This window comes from Anopheles marshallii, chromosome 3 (genome assembly GCF_943734725.1).
Source record: "Anopheles marshallii chromosome 3, idAnoMarsDA_429_01, whole genome shotgun sequence".
Lineage (NCBI taxonomy): Eukaryota > Metazoa > Arthropoda > Insecta > Diptera > Culicidae > Anopheles > Anopheles marshallii.
In genome coordinates, this window is record NC_071327.1 from 67,661,667 (window position 1) to 67,688,103 (window position 26,437).

Sequence of the window (26,437 nt, forward strand, 5' to 3'; positions counted from 1 at the left end):
GGATACCTATTTTTGCACATGTGCCCGTTGGGTTTATCGGGCGAAGCATCATCCGTCGAAACGGTCCGGACCAGTTGTGGGGCAGAAGTTTTCCTTCGGTTTGAAAATTACGTCGTACGGGCTGGTATTAAAATGTCTACTGCCGTGCGTGCCGCCGTATTGGTCCTGCTGGCCGGTTGCCCATCCCGCACGGATATGATTCAGTGCCGCAGTGTAAGTTCGTGTCGTATGCCATTTCAACGCACGGAAGTCAACATTGTTTGCCCAGGGAATAATGGGCTGCTAGACTGACTGGAATGGTTCTTTCCTAGTTGCCCCGGGCTAGTAGCCCGGTGGACACCGCGGGGACTACAGAGAAGCGGCAAATCTCGAGGCCATTGGTTGACCATAATTCTGGCCGCAGGCAGAATTCGAGCACCCGGGTGAAAAGGGAGATGCGCCAGACGGGAAAATTCATATGGGCGGAAGCATCTCATAAATCCTGGCCGAGATTAACTGCGTACGAGTGCATGTCGGGTACTCATTTGTATTCGGAAAAGTAAGCACCACTGAATACATTGAAAATCGTTTACCAACTACTTGACCGTTTAGAACGGTGAAATAGTTTTTCCTTTGGTAGTGTAAGTGGACATTTGTAAGAAGAAAATAAAAGAAATTTAAACATACTGTTAGAATAATGTTTTTATATAAAAGATATTTCCTTCAATTTTAAGTTCGATTTTATAGCATTTAATATTCATTGAAATTAACTTTAAAATTAACAAGGAAAGAAGTGAAAACCTACCAAAATAGAAGAAAATGCAGAAACAAAAAATCTAAACAAATGCATGCTGCCCAGTATGATGACAAACATTAAATATATCAAAAACTAATAAAGAAACAAAAAACAACATAAACAGCTATAGTAATAAACTAAATACAAAACAAAATAATAAAAGAAAGAAGAGAATGAAACAAACAACCGAACAAAAGGGGTTGGGAAAACTTCACTCTAATAAACGATCGCTACGAAGAGTTGACAACAAACGATATAATTTTTCCCGTGTAAAGTAACACGGTAGTAAAATGCCCATTAAATCTATTTTGTGCCGTGATAACGTTGTAACGAAGCAAAAAAAAAAAAACAAGGAGTTGCGCGTATTTAATACGGCATCGTAAACTACTCGAAAGGGGCGCCCGCTCAAATTAATGCGGGCTACAAAAGTGCATGTTATACATCATGGTAATAAAGCAGCTTTTTTAGTGTTGAACATCACAGCGTACAACACAGCGCTTTGGTCAGTCAGTTTGGCTTCGCTTGTGCTGGCTATTCATCCTAATGATTGCTTACCGACACATTCATCTCGCTCATCACTTTATGAGCGTTTGGGTGGACATTGGATGGTATGAGCAACAACAAAAAAAAACGACAATATAAAACGAAAAAAGACAGAAAGAGAGAGAGAGAGAGAGAGAGCGAGAGAGGGCGTAAAAGGAAAAACTATGAAAAACTAGTAGCAGCAACTGGGAAAGTTCCATCACCGTCGGTTGGTAGAGGGTGTTGGGTGTGGCCGGGCGGAAGGGTGTTGTCATTGGGAAAGTTTTGATTTATTATTATGCTAATTGAGTGCTCGCGCGTTGGCGCCTTTTTTTCATCACTAAAAAGCTTCCATTTCCTGCCACCGTCTCCCCCTCCCATTTTCAAACCCCATGAAGTTTCCGTTTTGGACACAATTTTCACACCTCGCCAATGGCACTCGGCAATCGACAATGATTTTTCCCTTTCGGAGACGACAAAGAGACGGTGATGCAGCTAAAAGTGAAACTCATGTCCGTGTGGCAGGCGAACGAACGGTCCCGGTGCAGGCAGGATGATGTTTGCAAAGCAAAGGTGAAGGAAACAGTACGCAGTACTTGAGAGAAAATGCGTGAAAATGCATGGAGGCGGATCGTTTCTTTCCGCCTGCCCGTGCTACTCGCACCGGAGGAGTGGTAGAGATTTATGTTAATTAAGTAGTTCGTAATTAATCACACCTCGCCCTTGCATTGCAGGGCATTGAGAGAGTTCCCGGGTGGGGTTGATGTATTAATTTTTTTTGTTCTTATTTTGAAACCATCGGAACAGTTGCTTTATTCGTAGAAGCGTCTTGGTCGGGTGGGTCACGAGAGGGGGGGTCATTGTTTTTCAAAATCAAGGCTCCAAGGTGATTTGACGAATTTTAATATACTCGTCGTACCAGAAGAAGTTTTCAGTTTTGAGATAAAAAGAGAATAATGATTAAGAAAGGAAGGGGAAATTTCGTGCAGAAAAATAATATTTTATTTTCCAGATAAACGAACATTTTCAAACTCATGATTAATACAGTTTGTAACATAGCTATAGGACCAGACGTGCTTTATGTTTTATGTTAGCATAATTGGCGTTTCTTAAGAAAAAATAACTTTTTCCATAAAATTATAGAAAGTGCCTTAAAAAGCATGAAAAACTGGCAATTTTAAAGTTGCGTTATGGACTGTATTGAAGATGTATTTCAAATTCGATTACAAAGTTCGACATTTCCGTAATATCTTAGAACTTTTAAAGCAGTTTGCTTCTCAATTTACGATTATATATTAATTATAAACGTAAAGCATTTGTACTTATATTAGGCAAATATTCAATTATGGACAAAAATTACATAAATTTCTATTGCTCCATGAAGAGTAAAACTAATATGTTTGTTTACTGTTTGTTTTACATACTAAAGCAGCATTCTACGTAAAATATGCTTCAGTCTTTTAACGTTGTAAGCCTCACAATACAACATCAGATAGATAGAGTGCTTTGTGCCTTTATCAAAACCAAGTTGCATACATCAAACAATACTCTCGGTTAAAGGCTTATACATTCAAACTGTTGCAAACGAAGGAAGAAAAGCTGCTTGTCGCCTTCTATACAAAAAAAAAACCCCATCGGACATATCATTTTTCACGACACATTACCAAAGCTCGCAAAAAGCTCATGTCCAACTGTCCAAGTGGTTTTCAACATACAAAAAAAAAGGAAGGCATGCATGTGATACATATCTATAAACACTCAACTGGACGAACTGGACAGCTTACACAATGCTGCTATAATGCTTGCGTGTTATTGTCGCCGCTGTCGTCTGCGTATCGGGCAGAGCACGAGGATTTTGCCTTCGCTGCAAGGGAAAAGACAAACGATGTCCGGGCAGCTTAAGAAAGAAAATAGCATGTACCGACGAAAGTACACACGAATTGAAGGGTTTCCGGGACGTGGTTTCGGGACGGTTTCCTGACCGAATGGTGGTCGTTTTGGTAGGTTGTGGGTTGGGCAGGAGACAAAATATGAAATATAGATTTTACTAAACACGTACTCATATGCTCGTTTTTGTACAATATCATCGCTTTGGAGTGGATGGAGCGCACAGTAAGCGAGCTGCTGTACGAACGTCGCATTTACCACCATGGATGCCCAAGAACAGCGTTGAAGGACAAACATACAGCTGCATTCGGGAGTCCTTCAAAAAAAACTATTACATCAGAGGTAGGAAATTGTCTATTAATTTCATGCCATCGTTGTAAATTAAAGATCCTTGAATGTGTTTCCACTGCGAATTCAGTGGATAATAAATTCTTTAGGCTTGGGTTTTAATGATCTCAGTTTCGCCAAAGCCTTCACAGCCACAAATTTCACGTTAAAAATAATAAATTTAATATTTTTCATTTAAAACAATCCTTTTGAAACTCTTTCTGCTCCTAATAGTCGGTATATACAGAAAGATTGATGATCTTTCTTCTGTTTTTCACCATTCATCGTGTCTGATCATACGAGCTGTAAAGTCGAAGCAGCATAACAAGGACATCAAGAGAGAAAGATAATTTGCGCCACATTACACAGACGGTCACCATTACCATGACTAACGCGGACATGCAACCCCGGGTAACGGAGTTTAGTGCATTGGGATGAAGAGAGAAGCTGCATGAAACAGAACCCATGTTTAACAATCTCAGCCTAACTGGGGTGTCAGGCTCAGGATACGGGCAAATGGCACACACCCAGTGCTGTCCCAGTACGGTGTGGGATCGCTGTAACGCTGAAAAGCAAAAACCAATGCATTAATGCATCTCGTATGGGGGCCCGGGGGTAGATTGTGATGCAGCCAGTCGGAAAGAGACCAACAATTCAATTACTGGGTCTGGGCTTATCAATATTATCGATCGCCTATGGTCGTGTCACTGAAGAAGGCGGACACAATTTTTATTTAGCCGCTTTGACGTGATTATGATGTTTAGCTGGTATTATCGGGCCCGGACGATAGAGCACGTCTGAGCTAACAGCTATTGTAGGTGATCTCTCAATTGTATTATTATAACATTCAAAACATTATGTGGTTTTTATTAAAGTACAATTTTTAATAAAATAGTTCAACTATCAGAGAAATAAAAATAGCATTAATTAATAAATATTATCACAATGGTCCTTGGGATATTGCGGTCCTTAGGTGAGGTTAAACGTTATAAAGTGTGTGATTATTTTTTTTGATTTACGAACATAATATAACATGTAATAATCCAAATACATACCATAAATAATTGTGATAACAATTATCTTACATTTTTCGTATTATTTGTGTGACGAAAAGCATTATAAATCGAGTTATTAAGGCTTGTACCGGAAATCCCCGTGATATAAAAGGTTGCAGGGACGGCTAGCGTACTTTCCCCGGCACGCTGACCATCGCAATTTTGATGGACCGGAATTAAAATCCAATCAATAAGAGAAGCGGTTCCACAATTCCTAGAAGGCGCACTACGGGTGAATCAACAGTGCGTCGTTTCGGCACACCATAGCAGGGCGACCCGATGGGCGAAAAATTAATTCCAATGCAATGTTTTTTAATGGAGTGTAAAATCCGTGCACCCACGTTGATGCAGTGCACAGCTTAATTGAGTGATGTAAACGTGCATAAACGCGGCAGCATCAGTGGGGTCAAGCACGGGGACCAGGGCGTGCGTGGGCCATTATGATGATGATGATGTTTGGTCACGGGGGTGAGTGTTGATCCGTTGCTAAGGGTAATAAAAGGGACCGTTGTACCATACGAATGGGTCATACGAAAAAAAAAACAAAGGTGGATCATAACGAGATCAACAAATCAGAAATATGTTTGCACTCGCATGTGTGCAGTCAGCCGGAAGCATACGGTTAAGTGCATTATTAATAGCTAGAAGTAGGGATTTTCCAAACTTTTTTTTTTGTTTTGTACGTGTAGTAAATATGTAGTGAAGCGTAAATGAATTCATATTTTTATGTGCAACATCACCTTTATGGCTCTTAAACTTAATGCATTTAAAGATTGACTGTTTTTAACCAGTGATTGAATTGCAATAATTTTAGTGATCTTATGAGTATTATTTTAACTGTGATACGATAGACAGCTTAAAAATTCATAAGCATGAAATCCGATAGTTAAAATATGAAACATTTAAATAATTAGGCTTAGTATTTTTCTTGAAATTCAATACAATACAATACAAAACTTACTTTTCGTAAGTTCTTCGTAAATTCTAAATTCTTGATTTTTTTCCCCGTTCTACCACAAATTGAAGGTATCGTAGACCACCATTATCCTATTAAAAGTAAATATTCCAGTTCTCATTATTTTTTTTGTGATTATACGAACTTTCAAGTTCGAAAGTACCAACAATTAGTTTAAAAAAAGTATCAATCTCTTTTCCTCCCTTTTCCGTGACAGTGTCTCTCTTTGCGAAACACTGCCGTGACCAGGATTCGAACCTGGGTTACTACGGCCACAACGTAGGGTCCTAACCACTAGACGATCACGGCTGTTGGGGTTGTTGAATTCTCCAGTTATTCATTTCCAACAAAAGACTCTCGTCAAAATTGCAATCAAATGCATCGATCGAAACCCCGACGGTGAAGGCAAGAAATGAAAGTAGATCACGCTTAATAAGCGCCGGAAAGGTGCATAAAGAAACAGTTAAAAAATAGCCGAAAAAAAAAGGGGGGGGGGGGGGGGGGGGGGGGGCGCTACCAATTTGAGCAATCGAAGCATCAAACGTAACATCAATCCATTCACAATTTCCTCGTGGGTTTGTAAAAAAAAAATCCCCCGTCAGCTTCCAATGGGTTAACCGCACTGTAATTGACTTCGATCGGGCGGTTATGGCTTTAAAGAGAGCTTCAGTAAATTGAAACTGAAAACAGCTGACTCGAAAGGTTGATACGTTTGCAAAAAAAAAAAAAAGCCAAGGGCAGAAACCATACCACATTGGCACGCCAATTCACGCCAACTCATCATTATGCGCTCGCGTACGGTTTGTGCACCTGATTCAGCCACCGTTTCGCGCGTCTTGCATCCCGCGGAACACAAATCCAACGCCGGTACAGAATGAAGCACAAAAACCATCATATGCTTGTACGCGAGTCACACGAACTAAATCGGACAGCTGTCAGGTGAGATTGAGATGGCTTTTAACAGCCATTCCACCGTGCGCGCGTCGCCCCGCACGGGAGCAGAAATTGCGGAAGTTCCATATTTTATTTTTAAAATCCTCCACCTTCGCGTGTACTGCGGTGGGTCCCGTACGGCGAGAGCTCTGGCCTGACAATGACAGCAGCCACCTTTGCAACCCTGTGGTTACCATCCGCTGCCCAACATTACCCAGCACCTTTATCCTTTCGCGAGCGACAGAACCGTTAGGCAGAAACTTGGAACGTAACTTTTAATATCACCGATCGACGTGGTTTACATGGCAGATTTCGAATGGCAGCGGGGTGGTGCCCGGGAACCGGAGATGGTTTGTAAGTTTTTGCCTTCTGCAGATCCTTCGCTGTACGGGACCAATTTCCAACAATCATCTCTAGCAAATGCACGCCACTTCTTTCGCGCGCAGCGTACGAAAAAGGCGCACATGAAGCCGGAGAGTTTTAAAGGATACGAACAACGAACAAAAAAAGGGACATAAAAACTGCAAGCGGGTGGATATAATGGGTTCCCGCGTCTTCATCTTCCTAGCTGACAAAGAAACAGACGTTCCACCCACCCGCAGCAGGTGAGCTATAAAAGGTGAAACTTGAGAAACATATAAAAAAAAGATTGGAAAGCATAGGAAAACAATGTTAGAAAATTGTAAAGGAAAAAGGAAAAAAAAAACAAAGGAAATAAGGATAGTGGAAAAAGTGCACTAAATAATATTATGAGATGCATCCGTTTTTTTCCCCCAAGCTTTCTACTCCTCGGCAGTAGTTTTATAACAACCGAAACTACCATCGCAACCAGCTGAATATGAATACGACGTGTGTGTGTTAGAGTGTGTTATAATAAATATAATATAATGCTTCCAGGTTTATGCTGATAAAAAAGCTCATTATTTAAAGTTAAAATTCCATTAAAACAATAAAAAAGCATACAGCAAACATCTGCTTTATTGGAATTAATTAAACAACATTTCTTCAATTTATGCCCATAAGCATGATTTTCTCAGAAATGATATAATTATCAGGCTGTTTGTGAAAGCAGCGCCGTCGAAATCATACACAGTACAATTAACGGAAATTGGTTATTCACCAAGAGCCATAAAGAGCGTGTAAATATAAAAGTTCACGAACTCCATTTACATTCCACTCTGTACAAATATGCATAATCAACTTTAACAGTCAGTGTAAAATGCATTGCATTTTGTTTGATCTTTATGATTCAATGCAATTTATATAATATTTACTGAGAATTTATTATATTTTTGTTAGTTTTATTTTATTTGCATACTTTTGTTTGTAAATAAAATAACACGAATGAACGGCGTTAGTAAACAATATTACTCACGAAATAACGTAAACTCTTCAGTTGAATATTGTACAAAACATGAAATATTTCGACTACGATACTTCATTGTCTTGCATTAAGCTGTTTTAAAAATGGTCATGAGTTTTAAAATTGAAATCCATCCATCTTTGTAGAATGTAAATTAGTGTCGAGCTATAAAATAGTTGTTCTGACTTCATAAAATAATGAAAATTGCTTCTCTTTTGAGAAAGGATTGATTGTTCCAGTAAAGAAATATAAAACTGAAGCAAACCAAACACATTTCCACAAGCATTTGCTCATAAAATCCCACTTAAACTTCATCCCTTTTGCACGGTCAAACTCATTTCGATAAATTTTTCATTAACTATTCCCATTCCTCCGCTAACACATGGCGGCAGCAAGGAGCACTGGATGAGTTTTTATTTCATGTTCCGGTAAAATTATTGCGCCTGCCACGAGCCCCACACGCTGAAGGTGAAACCTCCGGTGGGGGGATTTTTTTTTTGTGCTGACATTGTGACGAACGAGCACACGAGATGAGTGCGCCGACAGCACCGGGACGGCCGCACGGCCACCAGTGTCGGACAGGTAAAATGTAATGTAAAAGGTAAAACTTTTCCTTCAGCCGCAGCTCTTCGTCGTCAGAACTTTCACCGGTGGTTCGGTGGGAGTTAGAAAGAAATGATGCTATTATAAGCATGCAGCCTAGCAAGTGCAAGGACGGGCCGCAGTTCCGTGTGGCGTGGGAAAAATAAAGATTGCCCACAAGGCAAACATGGTACGCGACGGTTTCAAGATGCTGCTGTAAGAGCTTCTTATGAGATTGTGTACAGTTTTTGTTCTTGTTTCTATTGTTCCACTAAGACTACACGCGCACGGAGGCTCCGCCTCGACACAGAGGGACTCGTTTGCGTGATGCGCTTTTTTTTTTGGTCGCCATTTACCGAAAAGCACCGTTGAAAAGAATCAACAGTAAGGAAAGAAACAAGAACCACCGCACCCGTACGTTACCTTCACTTGATCCTGCGTTCCTTAAGAAACGGTCGCGGCATACGCTCCACATGTCTACGATTAAGCGATGGGCGAATGTGACGAAACCCGGGCACGTGTGTGCTTCTGGTTAAGTAACAAAATTGCGGCACAATAAATTATGTTTGCCCTCCTGGAGGGCACTGGTAAAATGTGCGTAATGCATCGCACGAGCTGCTCCTCATAACCATGATGGAATGGTGGCCAAAAAAATTATACCCGCACGAGATGGCATATCAGGGGTCCGACAGCGCACTGTGCCGTAAGGATTTGTTCTTACCTATCAAAAGCTCGACTACCGTGACATAAGATCGGGCGCTTTGATGTGCTGCAAATTTGAGACGGTATTTAAATTTCATACCTTCATCAGCAGCTTACACATTTTCCGTGTAAGCAGCACATATGGGTCCACACGGGATGTGGTTGAAGCTTACGTTTTGTTTTTTTTTTGCTTCTGCGAAATTTTTGTGCATACTGCCCGGGAAAACAGTGGCACAAAAAAGGAAGCGTTAACGCTACGAGACAAGGGAAAGCATCACAAATCTTGCAAACGAAGGCACCGTAAACGAGCGCAAAACCGAATGAAAGACAGATGGAGATGCCTTCGGAACAGCGGAAGGAGAGGGTCCTTTCTTAAGGTGAAAACAACACATCTCATACGCTCGTGCTGCGGGGAAAATTTCCAAAGAAGATCATATTACAAGCGGATCTACATCTAATGTTTCTTACGTTTTGGGTAAAGACACCGGGCAAAATGAGTGAACTGGAAAGAAAGTGGGGAGAAAAAGTTCGCACAACATACGGGATGGGCAAATGTACGGGCTTAGTGCTGTTGTTAAGATGGATTTGCTGATAGAAGAAAGAGGAATAAGCTTAGCCGATGAGGTAGTTGTAATTACAATCTGTTTGTTGAGCTATATTTGAAGCTCTGGGAGTTCTTGGGGCTATATCTGAAGGGATCTCAGGAAGCTTCATAAAATTGCTATGAGCACCTGCGCATAGAGTTCTTCGTCGAATACGTTGGAATATTTGAACATGTTGGTCTAGTCTTATACATAGTCCGTGCTATATATGATGACTAATAACACTTATTGATACTGTATAAATAGAATAAATCCTCAGATATATTCGTTTATTTTCTGTGTACTAGAAGTCACAATATCTTAAGAACATTCCAGTAATATTCCAATAATACAGAGTGCTCGAATTGAAATTGAAACCATTTCTGGATTTTTTGCGCATTTAAATAGAGAGACGTGGAGATTCTATTAGTTAGGGAAATTCTTCTCTCACCGTCAGGATAAGGTATTACAGTCAAGACTCTCTAACCTGCAAGCTGAAGGGACCGCCATTTTAGAGAGACTTGCAGCTTTGGGACAGAAAAAGACTTGGATAGTATACCATTTATGTTATTGTAAAACTTCAACCATACTCTGTAAACGCAGTCATCACGAGCTGTCATTGACAAACCTCTACGGCTACTTTAGACAGACTTTGGTGTACAAACAACATGTGCAGCTTAGAGAATGCCTCGTTAGGGAGACTTTGCAGCTTTGAGAGATATAAAATGTATTGAAAATGAAGGTCACTGTCAAATATGTTCATCTTAGGGAGCCTTGCGATTTTTAAGAGATACTACCTTTGAGAGACTGGACTGTATATGAAATATGAATTCTAATAAAACAAATTACAACTTACACATCCACTAAGTTGGCAAACTTTGCAAATGTGTAAGTTGAGTAGGTTTTTCACTTCACTTTGCAATAGCTCGAGAGATATAGAAATGTTACGAATGTACCTCTACTTACGCATGTACATCATGACATGCAATTCACTAAGATAATCCACCAAAATATTATGAACTTTATCAGTAGTGTTTGAACTAATTAAACAACCAGACGTGATGTAACGTGAAAGCTCTTCTAAATCAGGTGGAAAAGCAGCTAAGACTAAAATGAATCAGAATACATAAGTAATTCCTCAAGAAGGTAGCCCATTTCAACCCATCGCCTAATATCGACCCGTGGGGCATTCGCTCACCGCACCTGTCTACTGCATTTGTCTTTCTACTCTGATTAATTGTAAGATAACCGGAGCCCTTCCTTTTAGCCGAAACAACATTTTCACAACATTTTTTCAAAACACATTTTCCCTTAACCAACGCTTAATGATTGGCTGTCAGTAAGTTTGAGGTTGTTTTTTTTTCGGTTCTTTCCGCTGCTGTTTGTCGCTTTCCCGGCTCGTGTTCTGTATAGCTCGCAGCGTTTCTCGTAAACTTAGGATGCGAACCGCGTCGCCGGCAGGCAAATAAAGGGATAATGGATTTCGGTTCCAACCAACCATCCATCTTACTAGGTGGATGTTTACTGACAGAGAACATGGTTTACGATTTGCTTTAAGGGTGCGGTAACATAAAAAAATTATGTCCACTTTAAACAACTTCTACCGTGCGTACCAACCCCGCCGGATTTTAGCAGAAACAACGTTCGGAAAATAAACGTGTATAAGGATAAGTTTGGCCTCCAAAACGCACAAACACGGTCGATTTCGTACGGCAGAAGGGTGAACGAACATGAAAGCCACTGCAAAGTTTCGGTTCACTCAAAGCTTTAATCCACCAAAAACAAAGATCAATCGTGAAACGAACCTTCCCACTATACGGCTTCAAGCGAGTTTGTAAAGAAGTTAGTACTGATGGACATGATAGTCGACGGTCTCCGATGCTTCGATGGTTCCGGAACCAACAGAAGCAGTGGCAGCAAAGTAGAAGAAAGTTTTCCATTTCATTTGCCACCGACAGTTCGCGCGCACACTTTTGGGGAACATTTTTAAACTCAATTCCATAGTAGAAGCTTAAGCGTGTAAAATAATTCAGCGAGAAAGAGGAAACATCGCTAGGAAGCGCCACTACGGCACAAGGCAAAGGGTTAAAGAAGCTCAAGTCAAGCCATATAAGAAAAATGAGGCAAACAACTAAAAAAAAAGCACACCAGAACAGTGGAAACTCTTACGGTGCGTTCGGTTGGAACAAACAAAGGAAATAACTTACACTAAATCAAGTGAACAACTTTTCGCCTTGCCTCCACCGGCTCTGATCTGATGCTCCTGGGAGCAACGGGTGAAGGATACTAACGGGCGGGGTTGAGAAACAATGATGGGATTTCCTGGCCACACCGGACTCGTCGGTACTCTAGCCTGGCCAATGGGCTTATCCTCTCTTCGTCGCTCATCGTACAATCCAATCCAATCCGTACACATTTTTTTCGTTCCACCCAACCCCAACCGTGTGGCTACCCGGCTTCCAACCATCCCCGTGGAATAGTTGGAAAAACTATTGGTGTTCCGTTCCGCCATCACCACTCCATTATTCGACCGAATGAAGCATGAAAGAAGATCTTCCTGTTGATTAAACTTTTGCTTGCGATTTTTCACATCACCCACTCTCGTACTCAACTGTGGAACACTTGACGTTGTGGCGAGTGTGTGTGTGTGTGTGTGTGTACTCGGACTCGACTTTTCGATTTCGAAAACCTTCATTTCCCATCTCCGAGCTTCAGCTTCCAAAACCCCATTTCCATTCCTAGCGAAGGTATCTCTTGATTACTCAGAGTTCTTTGCACTTTTTCCAACCAAAATCCATTCTCGGACCTTTGCGCTTTTTTTTCACTCCTTCTCTCGTTTGCAGTACACTAAAAATATTCAACCAACCCGTTCACGTAAGCAAAGGGATGTATCCACTGGCCCACTCCCTCCGTTGGGTTTGGTCGGGGAAATCGGTACAAATGAGAAAATCAACACACGCCCCGGAACTATTTTAGGAGGAATTTCAAGAATGCGCCGGTAGGCTGAATCGCGTAATCGCACGGCGACGCAACGGTTGGAAAAGGGATGTTTTGTTAAATTCCGTGGAAAACTCTTGCCCTCCACGCGTTTACATGAGCAACATTAGGTCGTAGGTCTACCAAACTAGGACGTCCAATTTGGTGTGCCTTGTTTTTTGCATGCATTTTCGCTGCCGGCTGAGCTGTTAATTCGGATTAGCGCGAGCACTTTTGCAGGCATCGCGATGTCGTCGGTCCTGGTGTTTTCTTCCCCTGCGTTTGAATGCATGCTATTCCAGCCGTTGGCTGTCAACGAAAGCTTTAGCATGTTGGTTTTTCCATCCAATAGAGAACACGGCAGGGATTTATTTAAAATTAAAATTCTCAGAACAAACAGATTTATTATTTACCTCAGGAAAAGTGGGAGGGACTCGTAAAACTGTGACTGTTGCAGATAATGACATTACTATGTATTTATGAAGCCACAATATTTATAAAAGGATTTACAAATAGATCCGAAAGTTATTCAAAAGCTTTTAATATCTTCAAACGTCAATTCTAGCGCAATCGATGTCTACTAGACTAAAGTGGTAAATATAAAACTTAAACCATTCCAACGTAATCTATCTCCCTATTTGAGATAAATAAATCCCGAGGAATAATTAAAATGAACCTATACATTTGCGGTCTACAATACTGTTTCTATTTTGAAACAGACGAGAAAACAGAATTGACCTCACATCAATACTCATAATAAGCTAAACAGTTTGAGTTTCTGATTTTCTCCGTCAAGATCTGAACCCAGACCGGGCCGTGTAGTTGATTCCTCCTTTATCAAGGATACAATTTTACCGGTCGTACAATTTCGCCTTTAGTATCGGTATAAAAGCCAGCCATGACTAGTCTAGTTTAACCTAATTACTGTAATTATGATTATTCAAAAAATGTTAATGTTTCAGTTTAATAAATATCTTTATCTTTATCAAAATGCGTTCACCACTACACTGATTTACATCTCCACATTTGGTTTTTTGCTATTCTGTCTTGGTTTATTACTGGCCGTGAATCTCTACAAATTCACCAAGATTCTAAATCGTTTCACTAAACGAAAGAATTCTCAAGAACGAAATACACTTCCCATCAGCAGATACAAGCGAAATGGGCTGATTGGACACATTACTTTAGTATCTACAATGAATAACTCCAAACAGAAACCACTCCGGTCGGTACACGACAATACGCTCTACTAAATTAAATCGCACAGTTACAATCAACAACGGGCGCCATTCCCGTGCCCACTGGTACAGCAGTGTCGAAGTGCCTTACACGGTTACACTAACCCACCAGGAACAGATATACCATCAGCGCGGGTCCTGTTTTTTTTGTCAGACACGGCCTGTGCATTGATATGTGCTCCGTGCTGTGCGAGGATAAATTCTTGCGAAATAAACGAAGAATGCCTGGAGAGCTGACGCGAAATGGAAAGCGTACAAAATACGACATATCGTTATCACAACGTAAGCTGCCCGATTTGCCATGGAAACCAGCTCCCAAGGAGGGGTGGGTGGAAACGATCCCAGCAAACGGGGAACAGTTTTACGCTCGCTGGTCGATTGATAATGGCACAATAATTCCACTGCCAACCCGGGATGGCATTCGTTGGGTCATTTCATTTCGGGATGTATGTTCAGAACTGTCTGTTCCATTGTACGTTCCATTGTAAGAACTTCATCGGGAAAAGAGGATGGGAACAACAACAATACCAAAAAGTAACAGTCCCAACAAAATGGGATTCTGACTTTTTTCTCGGCTTTTTTTTTATTTCGGTTTGGAAGTTTTCTCAAATTTAATCAGAACCATTTTTCTGATCCGAACCCGTAGAAAGGTGCATGGGTGGAACGGGTCAACACATTGCTCAGCATTAGGGTTCGTTGGGTTGAATGAATGTATAGAAATGCTTTGGTGGAGTTGGTTTTTTTTTATACACGATTCGAGGGAAAAGTTTCCCTTTTACAAGCATGCATGGATGTAAAACGAGTTTTGACATGGAATGATCCTATATTATTATCGTCCTTAATATGCCTTCCGAGGGAGAAGGGCGATTACTATGTAAAATTGGAGATGAAATGGAACATTGCCTTCAATCACAGAAAAACTTTCGCAAGGGTATAGAAGGAGTCAATTCAGTTTAAATGTAGACTTGTAACTAATATGTTAAGTTGGTGCTTAATTTAAAAGTTTACAACTCAATTATAGCCTAAAAATTCAATAAAATCAGAAGCACATGTTCATCATCTTCATTCATCCACCCAACAAACATAAGCACAGTACACTGCGCAACGGTGACTCGTTATTGACCTTTCCTGGTTTCAAACTCCATTATCCAAAATTGGTCGATTGCCGTACGCAAACTGTCACGACAAACTTCCACCGGATCGTTTGATGAAGGTTACCGGAATCCCGGGTGTGGGTTGTCATCTTATCAATGCTTGAATAATGATACTAATTGCAGTACTGGTTTCCGTTGGATTTTGTCTTACTTCCCCCCGGAATGTTCGCTTTTTTTCCCCGAAACCCTGGCTCATGATGAAATCCGTATTGTTCTTTTCTGCAAGAATTTTCATGAAAATCCGCTCCGAACGGTCTTTTCGTGTGGGGAAAACAAAAACGGGAGCAAACTCCCGACCAGCCGAAGGTTGATCATTTGCAGCTTAAGCATTTTCAAACCCGGATTACCAGCACCTCACGCTCTAGCTCTGGATTCGGATGTTGTGGTTCCGGGATGCTCTTGCCCGGTATTGGAAGGAACATTGCACAAACTGTGGATCTCGAGCATGCAAAACTATTGAGTGGCAACAACAGTCATTTGTCCGAATTGCTTCCTTTTTTTTTTGGACAAGCTTTGTATGGCCAATGCTGCAGGATAACTCCCTACAGTTTGGAAGAATTCGCCGGAGGTAGAGGGCAGGAGGAACGAAGGCGAAGGGGTACAAACATTCGAAAACCCCCGGAAATTATCCGGCTGTTGGTTTTGAAAACAATCCTCCACTGTTTAGTTGAAACAAATTTCCTAAATGGAATTTGTGCCCCTCGCATTCCCTGGTCCGGGGGCATTTTGTGGCAAGAATGTAGGAAAGAATTGGGAATACCGGATGCATAGGCAAATGCATTCCCACAATCAGCGTTCATAAGTTCAGGCCACACTTTGCACCGTTCCGGGGGCGATGTTTAGCGTAGAGACAGTGAGGGGGGGGTATGCAAGCGGTTTGGGTTTATTTCCAGCTCGCTACCTACGGATGGTGCAAAAATTATGCCAATCTGCTACCAGCGTTGAGCTTCAAATTTGAGCAATTCGTACACCAAATCGAGTGTTGTTGTGCTGTGTGCGCTTCAAAATCCCGAATTGTTTTGCTCAAGTCGTGTCCGTGTATAGCTTAGAAATTCACGACCGCAAGGAAGAAGCTGGATCTGCCGAATGGTGAAGTGGCCGGTACGGACTGATCATCAAAACATCAAGCGCCACACTCGACTACTGTTGAACGTTAGAGTTTGCACCATTTTGCAAAACATTCACCACATTCGGATGGAAAATACACCAGCGAAAATGCCTTAATCCGATTCCGACATCGGTGAGCTGTTTGGAAAATTCTAAGCCCGAGTCAAGCCTTTGCCCGTCTGGTCGGAGACGGGCTGGTACCGCACCGAATCGTAGCCCCGTACGCCGGAACCAATGATGGATCGTCTGACGAGCGGAAAGTTGAAACAGGTTCTTTATTTTGAATTTATTGATTCCAGTAATGGCAACCGAAGTGGCGTTATCTTGCAAACCGAACCTTCCGTGCACTTTCCCATGACCATGGCGCTTCAGCTATCGGCCGATCGTCTGAATGGATGATGCTCCTGAAAGGCAACATCATTTTTGTGTGCGCGGTAGCAAATTTATGACTTTTCCACATCGCTTTCCCCTTTGCGCTCAGTCCCGCTGTCCCTTTACGGGAAGAAAAGGAATGAAGAAAAGCTCCTTTGGGAAGCAGTGTTCCTCCCCCCCCCCACCGGTTGCGGGATAGTTAAACGTCCGTGAAACAGCTTGCCATTATGGTTTGACCTGCTGCTCCCGTTCACCCGGTTTGATAGTTGATCTTGGTTAGGCCGGCGCGGGTTCCCTGAAGCGTGAAGAAGATTCATGTACCAATACATTAGCTACCTGTATGCTTTGCCTACGAGGCGAAGGATATTAAATCCTCTGGGCTATTGGAAAATAGTTGCATCGTTTCGGTGCACCGGGACGCGTTATGCTGGGGCGGAAAATTTATGAGCTGGCGGGCTCTAATTAACCGGTGCGAATAAAGCACGCTAGAAATTAAAAGGAATCCATCTTGCGGGTGCATGATGCGAAGCGCCACACGGTTTTAGTAGGCTCTTTCTGAAGACGGTTGTTTCATTTTTGGGGCAATCTTGATTTAGTGTCTTTCATTTGATAATAATTTATACTCTTACCGGAAGAAACTTCTGCGCCTAAAATTTCGGAAGAAGATATTGATGTACAAAACATTCCTAGCCTCAGTATTCACCTGCGAGACTGATACAGGAGCTCTGATCTGAAAGGAAATTATTCGAAACTATTCATGGCATCTTCAGAGGACTACAGAGAGGCCGCTACAGGGACAAACCCCAACAAGCCAGAAGTCATAACCATACCAATAACCGAGAATCAATAACAAACTCTTTCCTAGTAACAACTGGCAAAAGGGCTTAATTGAATGAAGTTCGTTCGGGGCTACGGCTAGATGGCCAATTAAATATTAGTTTGATAATCTATCATGATTTGCGAACCGTTCGTATCGTACGTATCACAGATTGTTCATATTGCATATTGCCAGCTTACATGCGAAACACAAACACACACCGGGCCAATTCAACAGATTGCAGCTACGGATACAAGATACCCGTTACAACCTTTGGGTCAAACTCGGTTTCGGGCGGTTAAAAACTTTCGAGCAAACAGTGCACATTCCGTACCACTTTGCCATCTGCAATACGTTACGGACACAGTTTTTGCAAACGTACCGGAGTGTATCGGTTACCGGATGGGTGGGAAGTCTCATTCAAAAACAGCTAGCCCGGCACGTTGTTTACCCGAGTTTTACCTGAGTTGGTCCAGAAAGAGTTTTTAAGCCTTTGAGACATCATCATCATCAGCAGCAGCAACTCAGGGATGTGAACTCGAACTCGGACGATGGAGACTCCATAATAGAGACATGTTTTGGTAAACAACCGACAAACCTTAGCCTTGTTATCAAATCGAGCAAATGAAATGCTCGTGCCATGTAACGGGAAGCTGCTGCAGATCGGTGCATAAAATCGATAAAAATTGTCCCAACTTCCCGTCGAAGACATCAATGCGCTCAAGGATGCCATTAGCAATAACGGACCGTTCATTTGCCGCATGATAAACACAAATACGTTGACTGGAAGCGTTACGCAAACACAATGACAGAGGAGCACCAAATGGTTGGTCTAAGCACTCATATAAAAACAGTTTCCGACTAGGAAGTGAAAATATGGTTATTTAATCCGGTGCCGAGATTTTGCATGTGTGGCATCTGCAGCGTTTACTCCATTCCCAGCACCGGGAATGTAGCGTCTGGTAAGCGTCTGGAACTCGGATTAGAACCCCGGTCCAGCTAGCGTCCTGCGAGAGAGGGTGATGGGTCGGTAGTCGGAAGCCGGAAGTAAATTACTGGCATTGTTAGGTGCTAGCAATGGCCGGAAAACGGAACTGCATTGCTCAGTGGTCAGCATCCTGGGGTTTTGTGTATGCTTAGCCACCGAATGTCTAACACAGCTTCCATCTCTCCACGTACGAGTTCGCTTGGTACATGTCGTACATGTCCACCCGAGGTACCGAGAAACTGGGCGAGATTGCGAACAGGTCAGTTGTGCGACGGAGAAATGAGAAAACCGTTGAAATCGTTGTTTGAATTTCGGCAACGCAGATGCCCCAAAGGTAACTAACATACCAACGCACCAGCTTTGCCGAATGTAAACATTTTCCTGGAAGTGGAGGGTATATACCGGCGGAAGGCAATTCTACAAACAACCTCGAACACAGGTCGAAAACGCAATCAACTTCACTCCGTAAACATGCCCTCGAGAAGCAAGGCATGTGTAACGGTGTAATACGACCGATGGGGCTTATTTATGGTTTTATAAAGTACACGATCGGGATGCTTCGAGGACGCTTTCCTAGGCTAAGTGCCTCAAGTGCGCAGTGATGCAGCGGTCATCATATCGAAAGACCCTATTTTTGGAACCGTAAATTAATTAAGCCTCCACTGACTAGGTACGTTAAAATTGCATTTTCAAAGATAATAGTTGAAAGGTTACAAGATTCCTCGAGACTCTGCTTTCGTTGCTTTAGTTCTCGACGAGTTTCACATAATTCTTCTCATCATTGAATTCACTTGAAGCATAATGGTAATGAAAGAGACAAAATTTTCGACAAAACCCTAAAAAGAGATGATGTTGTCAACATTTCCACCCAAAACAAAAGAAAATTTTCCCTCCACTATGCAAACTATGCTCTATACTTACTTGATGCGATTGTGCACGAGCAGCTCGGTGATGCTCTTGCCCAGCTGTGTGTAGGTCGTCTCGACAAAGACCAGCACCTTCGGATCGATGCGCAACCGTGCTTCGGACCGGTGGTCCGGCGTTAGCCCACCATCGATTGCGGTTTTCCCGTTCAGCATCCGGCAGTGGATCTGTGGCGCCGGTGGCCTTGCATCACGATGCATAAGACTGTTGGGTAGAGGAAGCGAAACGGAAAGAAATGTATTAAAATCGACTCACCACCGGCAGCAATAGCATTGCCGCTTGATTGAAAGGTATGTACCGGGTACCGGGTGTGGACCCAAAAAAAAAAACTTAACAGACTCCGGCGAGTTCCTCCCCACACGGTGGTGACGGTTGCGCTTAAACCCCAGCATCCCATCCCATCTTCCCGGGCTGAGCGACATAAATGGTCCTTGTTACCGTGACAGCGAGGACAGTAGCGCTACGACAGGAACAAACAACGTTCGTAGTAATCGCTTTTGTGGTCAAGAGGATAGAGTTTGTCACAAACAAATCGTCGCTTGTTTGTCCTGTTCGCTCTGCATTAGACGAAAGGACTGCTCCATTTATTTCCCAGGACACTCTTAGTCGCACTTGTGCCGAAGTGGGCCCGATGCCCACTTGAAATGGTTGAATTTTTGGTCCCAATTTCCATTTCCATTTGCATACTGTTCACAACCACTTGCCCGTACCGGCGCTGGTTAGGTGCGGTGGTTCGTTCAGACGTGTTTTTTTGGGAACGGGGCACGGATTCCTCTGGATTCCACACTATAATTTTGTTACAGCACCAGTGTTTAGTAGGTTTAGCGGGTTTAGTGGTTCGATAATTAATTGGCACTGGTTTCAGTCAGAGGTTTTTCATCGATCCGATTGACACACATCGCTTGGTTTGCAGTGGTAGCATCGAAACCCCCGACACACCCCCATTGCGATATTTTTTTTTTACAATTCCACCTACTTTCAACCACAATTGAACCTTGTTCAAAGCGACGTCAACTAAACTGTAACTGTGGAAGCAATCGATGAATGGAACTGAAGTGATTTGCCTTCAATTAACGAGTTACGGGCTGATTACGATTAAACAGTAGCAGCAAAAAAAAGTACTTCCATTAGTGGTTGACAGCATTGCGAACGGACAGGAAGCGTTTTGTGGAACATAAATGAATGAATTAAATGATTGATCAGTAGACGTATCAAGATGAGAAGTTTTTATCCTAATTAAAGAAGGTCGTCTAGAGTGGAAAACTGTTTACAATCGGAGAACTTTACAGTAATTTTAATAATTATCTAATAATTTTCTACTAAAATTTGAACTAACATATCTTGACAAGCATCAATTTGAAGACCTTATTTTGAAGACCTTAATTAATTTATCAAAATCCTCCTTAAAATCATGATTAGAACCACTGCTGAGCTACTCCTATTTAATGAAGTTAGTCTAATAAAGGACTTTCCATGACACGACCAGTATCAGAACTTGGACGCAAAGCTGATTATTCTGGTATCTAAATAAAAGTCTGGGATATAAGCCAATAAACCAATAAAACCTCGGAATTGCCATGTCTAGACATCTACTTCTTGTTATTATTGCGACTTATTTTCTCGTTTTTCAAATTCTAAAATAAAGTTTTCTTTCAAAAGTTTTCAATTTCTCCCCTTATTCTTGATTTTATTGTAGCTTTGGAGGAATCGATCCAGATGCGACTCGCTTCAAGACGTACAATTCCAAGGCACATAATCATGGAACTACTGTGATGAAGTAAGAAAAGACATTAAATATGACAATACATATTTTCAACAGCGGCTGTCTTTAGTTTGTTTAGCGTCTTTAGGTTCAGACGCTGTCTCAGATTAGTGATTAATTTCAGAAACTAGCTCTGACGAAGGTGCTTAGTCACCTTTATTTATTTAAACAACTAGTTTAAGAAAAATCATTGAAAAAAAACTCACGAGATTTATCTTAAAATGAACTAATCATTACTATGGAATTGGAATAGATAAGAGGCATAATTGTCAGAAAAGTTACAGTATTCATAATTGAAATTACAACCAAACATACCAACCCAATCATAAAAACTAACTCCATATCATCTGCAAAAAAAGCCTTTCATATCGAAAAAAAACACCCATACAAATATGAAGCACCCTCGTGAACACGATATAATATTGTTAAATAAATAAGAATGGTCAATTACATTTTATCGATAGACACATCAGTATTATAAATCACGGCAGTATCCTTTTATGGGTTCCTTTTTTTCAGCATTTTTACCCGTAAAAATAGTATCCGCAATGATCGCAACAACAACAACCGCCCACCGAAAAGGGACGAAGCATTACCAACAACCGTAATAACAGTACTTATAACAGTGTACCATTTACGTTTGATGATTACGGGTCCGGTAATTTACAGCAAAACTTCCACGGTCCGTGGTCATTAAGTATCGATTAGTAGCATGACTAAAAACCAGGTTCTTGTGCTGGTGATGGCGGAGAGGCCTCCGCCAAAGAGCAAAGGAAGCGGAGTACGTTTTTTTTTTAACAAATCATGAAAACACACAGCAGCAGCATAGCAGGAAAACTCGCGCCATAATTATGCTGCGTAATATCTTGCCTGCGCGATCAAAGCAGCTTTTGCTTTGGGACAAAATTGTGCGGGAGCGATAGAAAAGCCCATCGTGGAAAATGCTTGGGGGAAATATAATCAAAAATCTGATAAGTCGTTGAGTGTTATGCCATCTTGCGGGATGGCAAGGGCGCTTGTGCGAGAAGTAAATGCCCCTCACTTTGGTCCAATTTGCAGGAATTGGCACGAGGCGCAAAAACTGGCCGGCCCAGAACCCTTTCTTCGACACAGTGGGAGAGAAAATTGCAGACAAATTCTTTGCGCTTCTTATGCCGTGTCTATCCACCCACGCCCCCCCACCCAGCAGGTTGCGCTGCTGAAATGATGCATGGATGCGAAGGCACTTGCTCATGCTGCGTGTAGCGTTGCACGAGACGACGAGAAGCCAATGCTCGTTTCGCAGGCAAATCTTGCGCGTTCTTCCGGGCCGCGGGTTTCGATGGTACCGAACGATGGCTGGGAAAATGCACCGACCGGCAAAGACCTCAGAAACCTCAAACGCTTCCTCTACTAAGTGGTTGCGGTGCACGACACGAAGCCGCAACTCGAGCCATCGCTGCGAAATTCTCCATTATAACGTAATTAATTTAAATTTATGCCTTATTCAGTGCAATAATAAGCAATTAGCGAAACCATCGACACTATCCTCACCCTGCTGCGGTGGCTGTGCCGTGGTACGCTCGCGATGCACTTCTGGAAAGATAATTGCACTTCTGCTTTATATCTTTTTTTTCCACCTTCTTATAGCACTGTTCAACCCAATTTTATTCGACCGTTTCGATAAATGGGGAAAGCGGAGCAGCAAAAAATAGCCCACAGGATCTATCTGCCAATGCGAGCGATACTATGCAAAGCCATTTTCGTCCTTACATTTATACTACCCTTCGTGCAAGCAGACATGCATCGATTTTATCTTGAAATGCAATTTTGCTCGTCCGTCCCGAAAGCTTCTAGCGCTTCTACGCTCTTCTGCCGAAGCGTATGAATTATGCACAACTTTCATCGGCTGCCCACTGTACGCAGAGGCAGAGTGATTGGACGGGATTGCCAGAAAAATCGAACGACACGATCAATCGAGAAGATGGAAAATCGGGAAATTTGTTCCCATCATCTCATTTTCATCATCTTAACTGGATGAAGCAAAACAAGAGATAAAAAAAGGAAGAGACACTTTAACGAGAAAATTGAATCCATCGACTGTGCGGAAAAAATGAGCAAATCCGATTTTTGTTTCATTACAATCGCTAGGAACACGTGTACAGGGGTAAATTTAATTTTCCATTCGCACTGGCGAAAAACAGTCTGCATTTAATGGGGGAAAAAAGTGGCAAAGTAAAATTCCGATGCAGCACCCCAAAATGGAAATTAAATGCACATTCCGAACCTAATAGCAACACAAATGAGCTGGCAGGATGGTACAAAAAGTACAGTGGTCAGTGGTAATTAAGAACACATAATGACCAGCAGAGATGTTGAGACCGTAATAAACAACAGGAAAAGAAGGTTTCTGCCACTGGTTTTTTTTTGCCATTCTATTCCACCGAAAGCATATGGTGCTCATTATAAATATCATTTGTTCAATGTAGAGAGTTTTTGTATGCCAAGCGCCAAGAAACAATAGAAGAACTAAATATGCTGCAAGGAAAAAGTTTTGGTAAAAAAAAGCGACGTATTGCACATTTATTATTTATTTTTCGTGTGTACTAGCAGCACACACTGGAAAACTTCCGCTTCCGGCATGAGTGGTGGTCGCGCGCAATGGTACATTGACCATAGAACCACACGCCACCACGCTGTTTCAATAGGAGTTGGCTTGAAATTCTTTACCGCCATGATCGCTGTACGTCCGTGCCATACACCCCGACACACCACTGCCCCTGATCATTACAATAAACTGAGATTTTTTTTTTCACGGCACGACGGGTATTGAAACTCATATCGAGCGACTCCAGTGGAGCACCCGCTGGTTGCGCTCGTTTGGTATGAGAAACATTTATTGCACACATATCCTGCATCACCATCATCATCGTCTCGGGGCTGAAAGCTCGATGAACTTGTGGCAGATCCTTCCGCCCCCTCCCCCCCCCCTTCGATCCCTTCCCCGTTGAGTAGGGAGGCAACATATCGCTCACCGTTGGTGTGATGCTAAGAACTTTTCGGTGCCGCCCTGTTGCTTTCGTTCCAACCATCTTTCACCCGAGCACGGTGGGAGTTATGAATATTTGCCAGCATTTTTATGTTATTCCACCACCTTATCTAGTGGCGCTTTGCTCAACGCTCAGCGCAAACTGAGCATTCGCCTTCCGGGATCTTCCCGTGGCGCACACTACCGTGCTACCCGGGTACGTATGGGTGCTCAGTACGTGAGGAACTTACGGTACGCTTTTCCAGAGCTGCAGGAAACTCTCACTCAGTGAGCTGATTGAATATTTGGTTCCACCCGAGAACATTGCTTTCGGCGAGAAAGACACACATGGTTGAAATAGTTTTTGGGTTTCCCCTTTTTGTTTGTAGGGTTTCGTCGAAGTGCTAAAGGAAAAGTGCTTTTCATTGAACAATCTCTTGCAAAACGACGTAGAGAAACGTCTGGTATCGATACGAAAAATGTCACATTGTGGGCGTAAAATCGTAAAGTGGTTTTAAGGATGTTTGCCTTCCTGGAAGCTTTATATGTAAATTAACTGGGGATGTCAGGGGACAAAGCAAAACTTTCAAAGTGCATGTCTTATAAAACAGACATATGATAATACAGGGGTTTCCAGTTCAAGATGGAGCCATTTATGACTAGTTATTGAAATAAACTCGAAATTTTTTAAGTAGATCTAGATTCTTTTCCACGAAAGCAGAAAATTATTCTGCTAAAATCCTTTCGATTAACACGCTGAAAGCGTTTCCAGCAAATGATATTGAGAAAGTTTACAAAGGAATCGATTACGGCTGGCAAATGTTCCAAGAAGTGGAAAGAATTCTATATCTACTGGGATACATTCTAGTTTCAACTTGTACGTAAATCGCTCAAACTCAGGCCATCAAAACTTCGAATTGTATTATTCTTAGAGTGATTGAATAACACTGTTTGCTACTTGGAGTTGTGTAGAGATCTGTTACAAATTAACAGAACTTAGGGAATTATCGAAGAAAATCAAGCATAAATAATAGAGATTCAACCCAATTTGCCATATTCATGTGTAATTAAGATAATGGCATAAAATCTGCTAATTGCAATTTGTTTTTCGGTTTAAAACAGAATTTAATCGTTATCTGAACGAAGGAAAATAATTTAGAAAATTCTTTATTATTTCCGAACCAATTTTCAGAATCCTTAGTAAATATTTGATTTGTGTACGTTGGATGAACAACTCCCCTTCAACTACTGGAAATGTCAAAATAGTGTCTAAAATCAAGAAATGCTTCAAAATACTAATTAAAGCGTTAGCGTCGACAAAACTTTCAATTCCATTACAGAAGGCAAACAGATTCCAGTCACGTTCCATCAGACCTCTAGTTCGAGGTGGGATTTATATTTAGTAAATTGTGCGACGGATTAGCCTAAAAGTGGAGCCGCGTTCCTGTTGTCTAGCGATAAAAATGTTTCGGGGGAAGTTTTTTTTTTAATTCAATCTGTACCGTAGGGTAAAACAAACAAGTAACCGGTAAATAAAATCAATGCTCGCATACCGATCGTAGTAGTGGGAAAAATGCTGAATATTTCCGGTTAAAATCCTGTCCGCGATTCGGAGTGCGATTCACCGACAGACATGGCACACGATCCGGATGGTGTATCTTCTTAAAGTGCTTTGAAAACTGTTGTGCGAAGCAGGTATTTAAACGCAAGCCCGATGCTGGAATGCATTTGCTTTTAGAAACGTTCTTTGCGGACCTTTTTTTCTCATCTGTTCCACTGCTGTCCGCTGCAATACCTTCGGAATTGAATCATGTGCAGGTATGATCCGTGGATTTTCCACAGAACGGTAAAAGAGTGAAAGAAGAAAGCACATCCAATTCATCCACAGCCAACATCAAACGAACGAGCGTACCAGACGCGGCAGCAGCTTGAAACGTCAAGATAGATGTTCGTATTGTGTGGCCAGAAACTCCGCCATCCCCCTTCGTTGTTTCGACCCAGAACAGGGACACCGTGGAGCGATGCCGAAAAAAGCTCATCACGAGATTCATGAGCGTTTGATGGCGGAATGATTCCCTTTCGCTCTCGCTCTGTTTTCGTACACGATGAAAAACGAATCTCTTTAGGACAGAAGTCGATTGCAATATTCGAAAGAGAAGTAAAAAAAACTGGAAAAGCTAGATGGGAAGATGATTTTCTCGAGATGGACGGTACACATAGCAATAGGATTTTTCGATGGGAATGGAAATGTGGTCTCTCGAGGTCTCGGGGTTTCTTTTAGATTTTTTTAGCAACACGCAAGAGCATGCAATGATTTCGTTGTTCGAGTCAAAAGTGCAATTTTGGTTCCTGTTCCTGTTGCGGTATAGGCCCGCGGTGTTTGGACCGGTAGCTCGTGCTACACCTCATA

The 26,437-nt window shown here is 42.0% G+C and overlaps 1 protein-coding gene and 1 non-coding gene across 2 annotated transcripts in view; both read right to left on the reverse strand.

The window, feature by feature from the left end:
• The window catches only part of LOC128711521 (bifunctional heparan sulfate N-deacetylase/N-sulfotransferase), a 40,295-nt gene that overhangs the window by 3,727 nt on the left and 10,131 nt on the right, over positions 1-26,437 (reverse strand). The window contains exon 2 of the mRNA XM_053806401.1: positions 19,256-19,462. Within this exon, the coding sequence (XP_053662376.1) occupies positions 19,256-19,462 (207 nt within the window). The remainder of the gene's footprint in view (positions 1-19,255; positions 19,463-26,437) is intronic.
• Positions 5,759-5,830, reverse strand: Trnah-gug (transfer RNA histidin (anticodon GUG)). The gene has a single exon. It is a non-coding gene; the product is annotated as a tRNA-His (tRNA).